This window comes from Maniola hyperantus, chromosome 1 (assembly GCF_902806685.2).
Source record: "Maniola hyperantus chromosome 1, iAphHyp1.2, whole genome shotgun sequence".
NCBI classification, from domain to species: Eukaryota; Metazoa; Arthropoda; class Insecta; order Lepidoptera; family Nymphalidae; genus Maniola; species Maniola hyperantus.
In genome coordinates, this window is record NC_048536.1 from 16,738,319 (window position 1) to 16,753,504 (window position 15,186).

Genomic DNA, 15,186 nt, shown 5'->3' on the forward strand with positions numbered 1-15,186 from the left:
AATACGGGACTTATACTGAGCATAATATGTTCGTCTTAATAATGTACCTATATACACGCCTTTAAATAGCTAAAAGTACCTACCCTAGGTGTAATTTTACGTACTTAGTTATAACGCGTAAAGTTTAACTCCTCACGCTCCATTTTTTTAAGGTGAACCCGTACCTACTTTTGACATGACAGTTGACCCATAGAGTTAAAATAGCGTGTAAGGAGTCATTTTGTACGGACTATAAGTACTTACTTCAATTCGTTTTTAGCGCCATACTTATTGAAATCTAGTTAGAAATCTAAATATATAAAAGGAAAAGGTACTGGACGGATCGGGCTGAAATTTGGTATGAAAATAGCTATTATGACGTAGGCATCCGCTAAAAAAGGATCTTTGGAAATTCAACCCCTAAGGGGGGAAATAGGGGTTTGAAATTTGTGTAGTCCACGCGGACGAAGTCGCGAGCGTAAGCTAGTAGGTATAGGTATAATAACTAAAACAGATATACCTTAGTTTATAATGGTATATAGTGACAACATTTATAAATAAACGTAGAAAGATTTTTTTATCCCATTTTTGAATCGTGAATTTTGATAAGTTATCATTATGTAAATTGCTAAGTACCTAAGTACATGCCTTGTTATGCGATATAATCAGTCATATCAGTGGAAACATAATAATTCGGCCTAGGCGATCACCGGGATTGTGAGGTCGGGATTTATGAGGGGTTTTTCGATCAAACCGCCGCATGCTTGACCGGGTTGTGCCCCGGATATGGGCCTTTTGACCGCTTGCCGTCCGGGTGACCGCGCGTATTGCGCGTTTATCCAGTTAACCCAGAAATCAGCTGGTCGATTGAGAAAAACCAGCATCAATCATTAGGTATTACAATCTCAACTGTTGTGATTGGCTGAATCTATGCTATTCTTGTTGCAACAATGCATTGTAGCCAATAGTGATCGAGCGTCAACCAATCAGAGCTGCTGCTCGATTGCGGGAAAACTGCATCAACCATTATTACAATCTCAATTGTTGTGATTGGATGAATTTATGCTATTCTTGTTGCAAGAATACATTGTAGCCAATAGTAAGCAAGCATCAACCAATCAGAGATGACTGCGATCGTGACACTGTAGCTGTCATCCCCTTAAAATTATCTATACATACCTACCTACTTAGTATTTTTTTTATTCATTATAGACAAGCGCATGGGAAGCGTTTGACCACAATCACTTATCACACCTAATGGAAAGTGATGATGTGACCAAAATCTTTTGGGACGCGATTATCTAAAAGATTCACTCTTGTTTTAGGAAACAATTATACTTATAAAATAAAGTCGCTTCCCGCTGTCTGTATTCTAATATGTACTTTTCACAGATAAGTACTCTTATCTATGCTATGTACGTAGGTACCATAGATAACAGACTTATCTGTGGTAGGTACCTAGACCTACGCTTACATCACAAAAAAACATAAATAAATTTTGATAATGAACAAATAATTGTTAGTAAGTATTTTCAACGATAACTATACCAAGTGGGGTATTTTAAAACAGAATTTTATTTATTTTTATAAATAATAGTTTTCGATTTATCGTACTAAAAAGTCCAAAAAAATACTCGAGTACGGAACCCTTGGTGCGCGAATCTGACTCGCACTGAAACACACGCACACGGTTTTTAATGTTTTATTCTCAATGCTATACTAAGGCTATACTAGTTGGCCAGTGCTGCCACCTACATTAGTTTTGCGTGGCGATATTGGTATCATTAAAAAGTGGCATCTATACTATTATCTCAAAACTACTATGAGACCATGCACCGTGGCCAAACGACCCCGCTCAATCGTGATTTTCCTGAAGCAACCACGCTGTTCAAACACATGAATATAGATGGCGGTTATACTTATGTAAAAAAAATTAAATCATTTTATCCGCTTGACGGTACGTCCACAGCCTATAATAAAGAAGGCTATGGTACGTCACAATAATATTATAATTTATATGTGATGATTTTTTCCACATTTGAACAGTCAAATCGTGAAGTGAATGTTTATTACTATCATGAATGTGGGAAGTAGGTAATTATTATTATAGTCATCGATTTCGTATGGTAGTTTTGTAGAACTCTACCTAATTTGTACAGCTCGATGAAAATATTATGAAAATTCCTTCCTCTAATTCTCTCAAATGAAGAAACTAGTGGTTCGCCCCGGACCTCTTGGTATCCCATAATTCCCGATAGTTTTATAATGATGAGCGCTATCTATTAACTATAGTGAAACTATGTTGAAAATTCTGTTTCCTTACGTTTATCTAATTTTAGTATTTGCTGTTCAAGTACAGGATATACTTAACTGAAATTATACACAAGTTTCAGCTTCTACAATACAATAGATTAATAATATTCTAAAATTGTAGCGGTCGAATTAGCCCCACATTTCGTATGAGAGCCCCCCTGAAATAAAGCTTTTTAAATTTTTTTTACAATATTCGGGTGAAGCTGTATAAGGTACGTTCAGTAAGTAATTCAGAAGTTATAAGGCTGTGACAGACAGACAAGTGCAATTTCACTCAAGTAAACTCACGGGAAATAGTAATGATAATTGTTCTAATAATAATCTCTATAATATAAAAATGAAAATCGCTAAAATTTAGCTGATCTGATTAGTGTTGCTGATCGCAAATCTCGAGAACAGCTGAACCGGTTTCGCTAATTCTTTTTTTATAATATTTCTTGAATTACGAAGACGGACGGTTCTTACGGAGAGAAAAATTTAAAAAATTTGAATCGACTGAGGCGGTACGAAGTTCGCCGGGGCAGCTAGTACCTACCTACTTTATAAAAATTAAAATACACATTTTATTTTGATATTGCGAATTTGGATTACACTGTAGATGTTGGTTGCTGCAAATAATGTATTTATTAATATTCAAGAAAAAAAACTTTATAAAGCGCGTTTAAAAAAAAAACAAAATGGTGAGAAGCCGCGACCGTGACAGGACTCGAACCTGCAATCTTCGGATCCGAAGTCCGACGCCTTATCCATTAGGCCACACGGTCTACATTAAGATATGTGAAAAATAAGAAATGAAACTTATTTTTATTGATTTTCTCGTAAATTAGAATGGTTCTAAAATAGTTGCTTACGCCAATACATTGTTCATTATTTATCTTTTTATTGTAGAATTATTTCATTTTTACTATGTATGTAATAGGTAAGTATAAAAATAAAAAGAGAAAAATTTACATTGCTTTTCACAACTTTTATATTTACAAATGGAATATTAAAAGTGGAGTTCAAAACAAATTGGTGCTACTTCACGGTTCCGTAGGTTAAGGTACATCACTGCACAGATCGAACAAAATGATTTTAGTTTTTCTAGACGGATGATCTCCAAAAACTAAAACAAAACAGAGACATCTTACGTGATTGTTTGGTACTACGAAAAACTCCCCCATTCCTCCATTTTCCATTGCCGTTTGTTGTGTAGGTAATACTTCAACCTCGTTTCAATAGATGGCGCTAGCAGGAAAATTGTTGAAATGAAAGTATTATCGGTCTCTTTTATTTTTATTTTCATATAGGTAAATTACCTAAGGAGTTGAGACTCTCCGTCGGAAAGATGATAGCACTAAGGAAAGCTGGCTATACTTATTATACCACTCATAGACAAAATGCAATAGAGCCATTTAGCCCACAGAATAGGTAACCACTACGTATTTGGCCTGGACGCCATCTATGATGGCAGTCTTTTGTTTTTGGTGAAAAAATTGCGGTTATATTTTAGTTTTTTGTAGAAAACTAAACTATAACCAAACTGCCCGCGACTTCGTCCGCGTGGCTTACAAAAATCCCGTGGGAAATCTTTGATTTTTTTCTTTGATACAAGGTAGTTAGTACCTACCTATAACTTATTATTCCTTATAAAGTCCACCCGTGTGAATTTAATAGTAAAAATAAGGTTGTTTTTTCTTAAAATATACTAAGTCCTTCCTAATAAGACCACAGCGCTCACTTGCACCAGGCTGGTCGTGAAACCTTATTAAACTATGGTAGGTTATAGGTACCTAAAAAATATATCAAGTCAAAAATACACAGGTATAAATGTTATACTTTTAATATTACTACATATACTTTACCTACGAATAGTTTAAAGAAAAAATGAAATTAGTTTTTTAATTGTAAGTCTCTTAAGACCTTAAGAGATCCTAGACTGTGTTCGGAACTTAGCCTTAAGGCCGATATTATTTAAATTAAGGTTTTTATTTTAATTACATGTAAGTTGTACGTACTAACATAGTTCCTAAGTTTTTAAATATTACTAGATACTATTTACTAACACCACATGGGCCACGGTCTGAAATAAAGAAATTTTATTTTATTTATTATAGGTAAATAATAATATCTGTCCCCGGCTGTACTCATGTGTTTAGTCGACGTTAGCCCGACTACACTAGCGGCACGCTATGATGGCCGGTTTGACACATTACAATAGTGATGTGGAATGTCAATTTATTCTCGAACAAAAAACAATTAAGTTTTGTTTTTGTACCTGATTAAATAGGTTTAATAAAACAAAAATGTATATGTTTATTTAATTTATTTGAACGAACTGAATATTTGAACGAAAATGAATATACATACTTTATATGCACACAAGAAACATATGAATACAAAAGATACCGAAAAAGGTGCCACAAAAGGCCATAATTAATCAGATTCGTCCATACTACTATTTTCACTGTCGTCACTGCTATCATCACATACATTAATAATTATATGTTCGTTTTCTATAATATTATCTATTTTCACATCTCTTTCATAATCTTCCCTTATTAATTTAACAGTTCTATTCACAACCTTTTCCCAGTCTCCTTTAGTCACATGTTCACAAGCTTCTTCTAATAATTTCAGCATTTTTTTTGTGGTAAATGGGGGTTCTGTATTGTGTCTTGCAGCATATCCCTTAATTTGAGCCCACACCAACTCAATCGCATTATACTCACAATGGTAAGGCGGTAACCGTATAACTCTGTGCCCATGTTCTAATGCTATTTCGTCAATGACGTATCGGATCTTGGTTGGTTTGTTTTCTTTTAAAAGACGTACTAATTCCGCTTTTAACATATTCATGTTTGCATCTACGCCATTTTTACGAAGCCATGCGACGATATCAGCTTTCTTTTGGGATTGGGCAGGTGGCTTGTCAATTTGCATCGAGTGGTATGGGGCGTTGTCCATAATTATAATAGATGGTTCAGGGAGGCTACACAACATTGAGGTAAACCATTCAGTAAACTTTTCTCCATTCATGTCTTCATGATAGTCTCCAGTGGTTTTTGACGCAAAAGCCATGAGAGAACCTTCGACAAACCCGTTGATGGTTCCGGCGTGACAAATTATAAGTCGCGATCCTTTCCTACAGGAACTTTGGAAGTAGATGCTGCTGTGTCATCGTTCCAAGAACGGCCTACAGTATGGTTAGCATTAAGCCATGTTTCATCCAAGAACACAACATTTTGCCAATTTTGATTTCTTTCACTTGCCGTAAAAAAGTATACCTTGCCATCGCTATATCAAATCTTTCCATCAATATTTTGCGTTTGTTACATTTTTTGTATCGAAATCCAATGGTCTTCAAAATCTTCGTTAAAGAACTTTCCCCACCGAAGAATAATCCAGCTTCCTTCAGTGAATGCACCAACTTTTTTCTTGTTGGATACTCCTTCTGTAAATAGTAGCCGTAAACATGTCTTCGGATAGCATCGGCATCAAAGCTATCGATGCCTACGACTGGTTTTGCTCGTTTTCCTCTTTTTTGGTGTGTGAAGTTTATTTTCTTCTGTGCCAGTCTCGCCATATTTTTTTTTAGTTATCCGTCTAACAGTTCGTTGTCCAATATTAAGCGCATCAGCTACGCGTTCAACCACTGACGTTATAGGTAAAATTGGCCCTCCATTTTGAGCTTCACGATCGAAATAGTTACGAAGGCGTATTAGGAACTCACGTGTCTGACTATTTAGAACAGTTCTCTGCGTACGTTCGGTCATATCGACGAAATCCACAACAAAGGGCTTGAACAGAGTCCAAATTAACGAGCAAGGGTCAACAGTAATGCAGTATCAATATTTGAAATCCAAAGCCAGGTCAAAACTATATCACAATCGCATTGCACTGACAGTTTATACTTTTCGAAGCAACGTCAATTCGAAACTGCTTTGTTTTGCATTGAGCATTGACGCGAGTTTGCCGGAGGTAGTAGTTGTGCTAGCCAGCGATCCTATGTGACGATCGTATTAGATTCCATTTTTAAAAATTTATTGATATTTTTTTGCGATTTCAGAGGTTTGTCCACATAGTGAAAATTGTTCATATTCACAAGTACATTCACCCCTTAAATGGTGCAAACTGATTTTTCTACACTTGTATACATTTAAGAAATCAATTTAATAAATAAATTTTGAGTCCTAAACCTAAAACTACATTCGATAAAATTTATGAATCTCTGCACATCACTATCGTCAATAAAGTAATACAATTATTTCCTTCAAAGTCGTTATCAATTAATACGGAACTTCATGAGCGGACAAACGTCAAACCGGCCATCATAGCGTGCCGCTAGTTTAGTTTATTTTATTCTATTTATTTATTTATATATGCCGTGGCCCAGATCGTAGAATTGGCCATTTCGCGAAGCGCTCGACTTAAGACTACGCTACGACGATATTATCAAGAAAAACCCTAAAAAAACCGACTACCGAGATTCAAGAGCTGTTCCTGGTGAAATAATATTGTAAATGCCGAATAGAATTTGTTAGGTAGGTATTGGATTCCAAGCTCCAACTATAATCCTGATGCTGCAAGGTGCAAGGAACTCCTAAGCCGTGTGGATTTCGAAAGTTTTGCTGGTGAATTGATATTTTAGGTACCTACCAGTACCAAGCAGGCTCCGTTGTCTTTCTCTAAACTAAATTTAGAGTATCTGCATCCTTTTCTTTTAAACAATGCTAAAAAGGGACAGAACATGAACTTTACATTTAAAGACTCTAAATTTTAGTGCACGCTACAAATTTAAAAAGTAGGCTCGCGACTGTGCGCTAAAATCACGGGTTTCACGATCTTAATATTAAATTTAAAACTGTCAAACTGCGTCTGACCTTTTCATATTACATTAATATATTGTGTATTGTGCTCAGAATCAGTACCAATGATTACTTACACTAAAACACTTAAAATAAAAAAACCGACCAAGTGCGAGTCTGGCTCGCGTAACAAGGGTTCCGTACAGTCGTATTTTTTCGGCATATTGCACGATAATTCAAAAACTATGATACATAAAAATAAATAAAAATCTGTTTTAGAATACACAAGTGAAGCTCTTTCATATGATACCCCACTTGATATAGTATCTTACTTAGAAAATAGAAAATACTAATTATTACTTCATGACCACAATTTAATTTTTTTGTGTGATGTAAGCCTAAATTCACGGTGTTCAGATTTTTCCCCAAATCTCTGCTATAAGACCTACCTACCTGCCAAATTTCATGTTTCTAGGTCAAAGTGATCCTATAAGGGTTAAGTTTTTCCTCTTGAGGTACGGAACCCTAAAAAGAATAAACAAAGAGTTCAGTAAGGTACCTTGCAGTATCAGGATTGAAGAATTGGGATTTGAAATTCAATAACAAAGTTTATTCTCGGCATTTACAATATTATTTCACTAGGAACAGTTCCAGAATCACTACAGTTTAGGAGTGCTGTACCCTACATCGTCAGGATTGAGGAGTTGAGAATTGGAGTCCAAGCATGAAGTCGTTGCTTGGTACCTACATCATTAACTCACTACGAACACTTCCTGAATCTTGATAACTTAGGCGGGCAGTAACCCTGCCGCATCAGGATTGAGGAGTTGGATCCAGAACTTTTTATGAGACCACCACAGAAACATCCTCTGTTGATTAAAAAAATAATTTGCAAATCAGTCGAAAAAATCGGTGTACATACATAAAAATTACGAAACGGGCCGAATTGAGAACCACCAAGTCGGTTAAAAATGGTGGCATTTAATGAAAATAGTTAACATGTCCATACGGTCAGAGCTTGTTAACCGACTTCAAAAAAAAAGAGGAGGTTCTCAATTCGCCAGAATCTTTTTTTTTATGTTTCCCGATTACTCGAAGACGCCTGGACCGATTTTGAAAATCCTTTTTTTGTTTGAAAGGGTACACTTCAAAGGTGGTCCCTGAGGTGCCATTGTGGAGTCTCATAAAAATATGAAGTCTAGACTATTCGCGCAGCTAAAGCCAATTGGCACCGGCACCAAAAAGTATTATCATGGAACTATATTAATACTCTTGTATACATAATATATTCGGTACCTAATAAATTAAATTATTTTTAATTTTTAGTGTTTGTGGCTAGGTATTGAAGTGGATTTTTAATTTTTTTTGTATTTTATAATATCATAATCAAATCTGGCCACGACATACCTACAATTACACAATATATAAAAAGAATTATAGGTCCTAAATAAAAATTAAAATAAAAATAACATCAATAATATTCAGTAATAAGTAATTTAGCACATAAGCGCTTGCACAAGTTACCAGCCAACTCCATTTTAGACCAACGTCCAAACTACATAGTTTATGCTATATAGATCTAACTGCTTGACCCTATGTGCATCCAGTATCAGAATATGTGTATCATGATATGTAGGTAGTGTCGTTATTGTGTCAGGGCATCCCAAAGCGGGCGTGTCCTAATTCCTCACACACAAAGCACAGTACTCGCTGTCTGTTGTACACTTTATGTCCCGAGCCTTCCAGTAGCGGAGTGGGACGTGCGGCTCACGATTCACGAACATGATGAAGGCTTTTCACCAGTGGCAGTGTGAACATTCATCATATGCTTCGTTAGACTACTTTTACGTGTACACTTGTAACTGCATAGCTTACACGAAAAAGGTTTTATACCAGTGTGGGTTCTCATGTGCGTCACAAGATTGCTATTGCCTGTACATTTGTAATCACAAAACTTACACAAGAAAGGTTTTATACCAGTGTGGGTTCTCATGTGTGTTACTAGACTGCTATTTTGTGCACATTTGTAATCACAAAACTTACACAAGAAAGGTTTTATACCAGTGTGGGTTCTCATGTGTGTTACTAGACTGCTATTTTGTGCACATTTGTAATCACATAACTTACACAAGAAAGGTTTTATACCAGTATGGGTTCTCATGTGCTTCACAAGATTGCTATTGACTGCACATTTGTAATCACAGAGCTTACACAAGTAAGGTTTTATACCACTATGGGTTCTCAAGTGCTCCACGAGACTGCTATTGACTGTACATTTGTAATCACATAATTTACACGAGAAAGGTTTATTGCCAGTGTGGGTTCTCATGTGCGTCACTAGATTGCAATTTCGTGTACATTTGTAATCACAAAACTTACACAAGAAAGGTTTTATACCAGTGTGGGTTCTCATGTGTGTTACTAGACTGCTATTTTGTGCACATTTGTAATCACATAACTTACACAAGAAAGGTTTTATACCAGTGTGGGTTCTCATGTGTGTTACTAGACTGCTATTTTGTGCACATTTGTAATCACAAAACTTACACAAGAAAGGTTTTATACCAGTGTGGGTTCTCATGTGTGTTACTAGACTGCTATTTTGTGCACATTTGTAATCACATAACTTACACGAGAAAGGTTTTATTCCCGTGTGGGTTCTCATGTGTGTTACTAGACTGCTATTTTGCGTACATTTGTAATCACATAACTTACACAAGAAAGGCTTTATACCAGTATGGGTTCTCATGTGCTTCACAAGATTGCTATTGACTGTACATTTGTAATTACAAAACTTACACAAGAAAGGTTTTATACCAGTGTGGGTTCTCATGTGCTTCACGAGACTGCTATTGACTGTACATTTGTAATCACATAATTTACACGAGAAAGGTTTTATGCCAGTGTGGGTTCTCATGTGCGTCACTAGATTGCTATTTCGTGTACATTTGTAGTCGCATAACTTACACAAGAAAGGTTTTATACCAGTGTGGGTTTTCATGTGCTTCACGAGACTGCTATTTTGTGCACATTTGTAATCACATAACTTACACGAGAAAGGTTTTATTCCCGTGTGGGTTCTCATGTGTGTTACTAGACTGCTATTTTGCGTACATTTGTAATCACATAACTTACACAAGAAAGGCTTTATACCAGTATGGGTTCTCATGTGCTTCACAAGATTGCTATTGACTGTACATTTGTAATTACAAAACTTACACAAGAAAGGTTTTATACCAGTGTGGGTTCTCATGTGCTTCACGAGACTGCTATTGACTGTACATTTGTAATCACATAATTTACACGAGAAAGGTTTTATACCAGTATGGGTTCTCATGTGTGTTACTAGACTGCTATTTTGTGCACATTTGTAATCACATAACTTACACGAGAAAGGTTTTATACCAGTGTGGGTTCTCATGTGCATCTTCAAGTGACTTTGATAATTACATTTGTACTGGCAAATCTTGCAAGTGAACCGTCTTACTTCAGCATGAGTCTTCATATGTTTAACTATGAGATTTTTTCGTTTGAACTCTATTCGGCAAATATCACAAATGAATTGACCTTCCTCAGTGTGTGAACTATTTTGTAATGAACATTGTTTAATAATGACTTTCTCCAAACAATCACTTTTGCTTTGCAAAGTTTTATGTACATCTTGTACTGTATTAGTGGCTGGTTCAACGTATTTTGTCGTAGAGACTTCACTCCGACTTGCCACCTGATCTTGAGACACAATATTTTGATTGACACGAGACCTAACAGCTTTTCCGTCTCGTCTCCGTACAACTTTCTTAGAGAAAATATCATATAATTTGACAACACAATCTGTTAATCTGAAGTTTGTATCGGCGACTTCAGTTGGGGCCACATTTACTTCGTTACTTGCCGCAAGACTCGCGGGCAGCGGAGCAACTGAAACGAAATATTTTTATTATTTCCTTGTTATATGTGTAAAATGTAAAATGATAAATAACGCCATATCTTACCTAAGGTTTGAGCAGCATGTGCAGAAGGGCTGGGGTCTGCCTGCCTGTGAAATATATTATCAGAATGTATCTGGACCTAGAGTCACTACAGTGTAGAGTTATGTTTGGACAAACTTAGCAATTTCTATGTTTAAGGAGGTTTTCGTTAAATAGAAGTTCGCAATAAATAGAGTATGTTTCACGTAATTACCACAAGACAGACCGCAACTAATCAGTGTTGAGTTTGTGATTTTGCGAACTAGATGCTTCATAAGTATAAGACTATAGGCATGAAACTGAAAAGAAACTTGAATAGTAGTTTTATCACTTCTGAGTTGCGTCGTGTGTTCTAGACCTAACTGTAACTTAAACTAAACGTTATTGGCACTGGCAGGTATACTGACTTGTTCTCAGTGATGAGTGAAGAGTGTGAGGAGCTAGAGCTCACAGCTGTATGAAGCTTGCATACTTGTGACATCTCACATTTGCCATCACTGTTCTGCAAAATACAAAAAAAATGCATGTGTAACCCTTAACACACGATTGAAGTATAAGTGATATAACTAACAGCGCGAAGGATTCCTTTTTTTTTTATTGAGCTAACAAAAGGTATTAGGCTATTAGGTATATCACGAAGTAGGAAGACGAAGACATATTATTAATATATAGAACTTTTAATCTGTCATGAAACTTTGTGGTAACAAGATATAAGATGGTAGCCTTGAGACGGCTGATCTATTTGGCAGCCATTTTTAAAATGACGTATGAACGTTACTTCCCTCCGAACAAAGATCTGATTTACTCTCAAAATGATGTATGAAAATCTTCCATCCGAAAAAAGGTCTGAATTACTATTTACTCTCAAGCAATCTCTCAAGTCACGCCTAAAGAAATTTCACTTAAAAAATTCCTTCCCCTCCACCACCAAACAAGCTTTATATTATGAACTTATCAAGTTGTTGAAAAACTATCTCACCTCTAGATTAGCACTAATGTGTCGAATGTATGAATGTTTCGTCTTGAGAGCTTTGTAAAGAGCATCATCTATTGCGTCCATGATGCTATAGTCGGATATGTCTTCATCATAACAAGTTGCAAACTCATCTTTGACATGTACTGCATTGTTGTCATCTTCATTTACTACTTCTATGTCCTCATCAACCGACATAGAGTCATCACTTCCTTCAGTTTTCACTGGAACTTGGTGGTTTGTTTCCTCTGATTCAGTTTGTTCGTCTTCCGAGGGGTGTTCTACTATGTATAAGTCACAGTGGTCAGGTCCTAGCGTTGTCAACACCATATTAGTCATTAGTTGATGTTTTGTGCGGTTTATCATTTTGATATGTCGCTTTGTTATCTGTTGAGAGACAAGTTAAATGTTTAATGTGTACAGTACAAGGCTTTTTTTTTTTATTCAGATACAAGTTAGCCCTTGACTGCAATCTCACCTGATGGTAAGTGATGATCTAAGATGATAGCGGGCTAACCTGGAAGGGATATGGCAGTTTTTATTAAACCCGTACCCCTTTGTTTTCTACACGGCATCGTACCGGAACGCTAAATCGCTTGGCGGCACGGCTTTGCCGGTAGGGTAGTAACTAGCCACGGCCGAAGCCTCCCACCAGACCAGACTAGAAATTTAGAAATTATAAAATTCCAAACCCCTGCCAGGAATCGAACCCGGGACCTCCAACTAATAAGACCACAGCGCTCACGACTGCGCCAGGGAGGTCATCAAGGCTATAGAAAGAGTGCAAGTTTAAAAGCAAAGCTCGAACTAATAAGTTCACATACGTATTAAGTACTCACTAATTCATGTTTTTCAACTAAGTCCATCATCAGTGCACGGGCTCTCAAGCTCTTGTCTCTAAATCTACTGAAATTTATCAATCTCTGAGCACATTGTATGCAAAGTGTCTGTTTTAGGTTTCCTTGATCACACAACTGAAACAACACATAACTATTCAAACATTTGTCAAATAATCTTTGTAATTGTCCCTGCATTGTTAACAGATTTATCAAAAGCATTTGACAGTGTTAAGCAAAGTAGGTTCAATCTAGGGATTTAACATTAAGACATATTATACATATAGTGCGTGTGATGTGTGGGTGTGTGAGGTGTCCCACCACCTCATACCCTGATTGCCATCTCAACCTGTCATGTACTATAAATGGCTCTTCCTTGTGTGTATACAATACATAAAGAGTGATAGATTAACAACTTACAGGATGTCCCGTTAACTTTTCATACGCTTCATCCAATTTATGTTTATTCATTAGACACAGCTTGCTGTCAGTGTCAAGGCATATCATGCAAACCTGTAAATATACAGTAATATATTTATATTTACTAACAGAGGTGTAGAAGTAACTAGTAATGCTGCAACAGGTGAGGCGAAAAGGCAAATTCAGAGCCAATATGTCTTAACTCCTTCTCTTTCCTCAGCCATAGTTGATATAATTTAGTTACTTTTTAGTTACAACTAATGATACATAATTAGTTACCTGCACCGTTGAAGGAATGGCACCAGTACCAATTTGCCTTAAGCCACTTTCTGTTTCATAAATATCGTCATTTAGAAAATGCTGCGAGCAGACCACAGCAGTTTCCGGTAGATGGTCTTGTTTGCCGAGGGCTCGGAGCCAAGCAGCACGAAGATGCACTTCACTGGGGAAACTGAAAATCACCTTTTATGTTATACATAATAAACATGTAGGTACCATAGTGATTTATTTCACACTCTACAACTAAAATTCCTGAATTTTACTTTTTAGGTAGGTAACTAAAAACCTATACTCGTGTTTTAAACAGTAATCAGTTATATTTCTAGTACACACACACACACACACACACACTTTGATAACTCCTTGTAAGCCCTCGCTTTGCTGCAGGACAGTGTTTCAATGACCACCAGCATGACTAGCTGATCTGTACTGACTGACTACTGCTGCTACTGCTCAGACTGGCTCAGACCAGCAGTCAGCACAAAACTAAGACCACAGAATATAATATTTTAAGAAAACTATATACTCGCAATCAACTTTAATATTCTGGAGTTTGACAAGTGAGAACTCGGCCATGGTTCTACGACTTGCGAGGCAACTCAAATATACTCACCGATGAAAACTAATCCCCTTCCCTTCTCCGTCTGATGGTGATACATTATCCGAAGTATTTTTGCAAAAAGGCACACAACACCGCATTTTTAATGCCTAGTGTTTTGCCTTGAAGCAGTTTCACAGATTTATAGGTATAAGAGTTTTTAACACGTAAATTTTGAGAATGAGAAATGAGTCTTGCTCACAGAACACTACAAGATGACTACAAGGTTTAATCTATCCAAATTCCAAAGAGTGTAATCATAATGTATTTATCAAAGATTTCTAATTTTTACCGCTTTTCGCGCAATTAATGAGTCCACCGACCAGAAAAATAACCCTAAAATCGTTGTGTCACTGTCAGTCAGTTGTCACAACATGGCACAGAATATGTAAACCATGGCAAGATATGTCCATTGTCCTTGTTCTGAGCACCATGGGTCATAGAATTTCTAAGTACTACTCGTAAGTACTAATTCGTTGGCTTCACCATGGATGGAGATGGATCAATGAGTAAACAATAACTATTTCCTAGGTCATTGAGATGGATGGTCAGCACGTCCACGTCAGTCTGTCAGTTTTTGCGACTGGCTGTACGGCTCTGGGTTCTAGCTCTTTCGAGTCTTGTATTAAATTAGTATGATGGTCGGAAGATTTTGTCGGAAGAATGACATTTCGGTTTTGTAGAGCGTTGTCTCTGTCACTCATACCTAAGCATATGACGTTTTGTCGGTCTCAACGACAGAGACAATGCTCTACAAATCCGCTATCTCCTTCTAAAGGTACATTACTTTCTGTTGCGTACTGTACCTACCTATGTAGGTATGTACAGTACGCGGCCAGTAGAAGGAGATAGCAGATTTGAGTCGTATAAAATCAAAATCGGCAAAGTAGGGTTTTCCTAAATTTTGGCAATTAAACAAAAACCGTTAATTTCGATTTAAAGCCATAAAATAATAATAACAGATGTGTTGTCTATTACTGTATGGTGTACTAAGCCATAGACACTCTAAAATCTGTGTAATAGTTAAGCATAT

The 15,186-nt window shown here is 36.6% G+C and overlaps 1 protein-coding gene and 1 non-coding gene across 2 annotated transcripts; both read right to left on the reverse strand.

Annotated features, from left to right (window-relative positions):
• Window positions 1-2,983: 2,983 nt before the first annotated feature.
• On the reverse strand, window positions 2,984-3,056 carry TRNAR-UCG (transfer RNA arginine (anticodon UCG)). The gene has a single exon. It is a non-coding gene; the product is annotated as a tRNA-Arg (tRNA).
• Window positions 3,057-7,245: 4,189 nt separating this feature from the next.
• On the reverse strand, window positions 7,246-14,570 carry LOC117997171 (zinc finger protein 271-like). The gene is made up of 8 exons (XM_069499520.1): window positions 14,169-14,570; window positions 13,556-13,727; window positions 13,277-13,369; window positions 12,860-12,994; window positions 12,027-12,407; window positions 11,455-11,549; window positions 11,072-11,115; window positions 7,246-10,997 (listed from the first exon to the last, which is right to left on the reverse strand). Exons 1-8 carry the CDS (start codon window positions 14,252-14,254, stop codon window positions 8,854-8,856), a joined length of 3,150 nt encoding a protein of 1,049 aa, XP_069355621.1. The 5' UTR covers window positions 14,255-14,570; the 3' UTR covers window positions 7,246-8,853.
• Between the last annotated feature and the right edge of the window lie 616 nt (window positions 14,571-15,186).

Excerpts from the sequence above, each read along its gene's own strand:
- LOC117997171 (XM_069499520.1), bottom strand. The coding sequence starts at position 14,254 with ATGCGGTGTTGTGTGCCTTTTTGCAAAAATACTTCGGATAATGTATCA. Across the intron at positions 13,728-14,168 it reads AAGGGGATTAGTTTTCATCG|TTTCCCCAGTGAAGTGCATC; the intron begins GTGAGTATATTT and ends GGTGATTTTCAG. Across the intron at positions 11,116-11,454 it reads TCACTCATCACTGAGAACAA|GCAGGCAGACCCCAGCCCTT; the intron begins GTCAGTATACCT and ends TATATTTCACAG.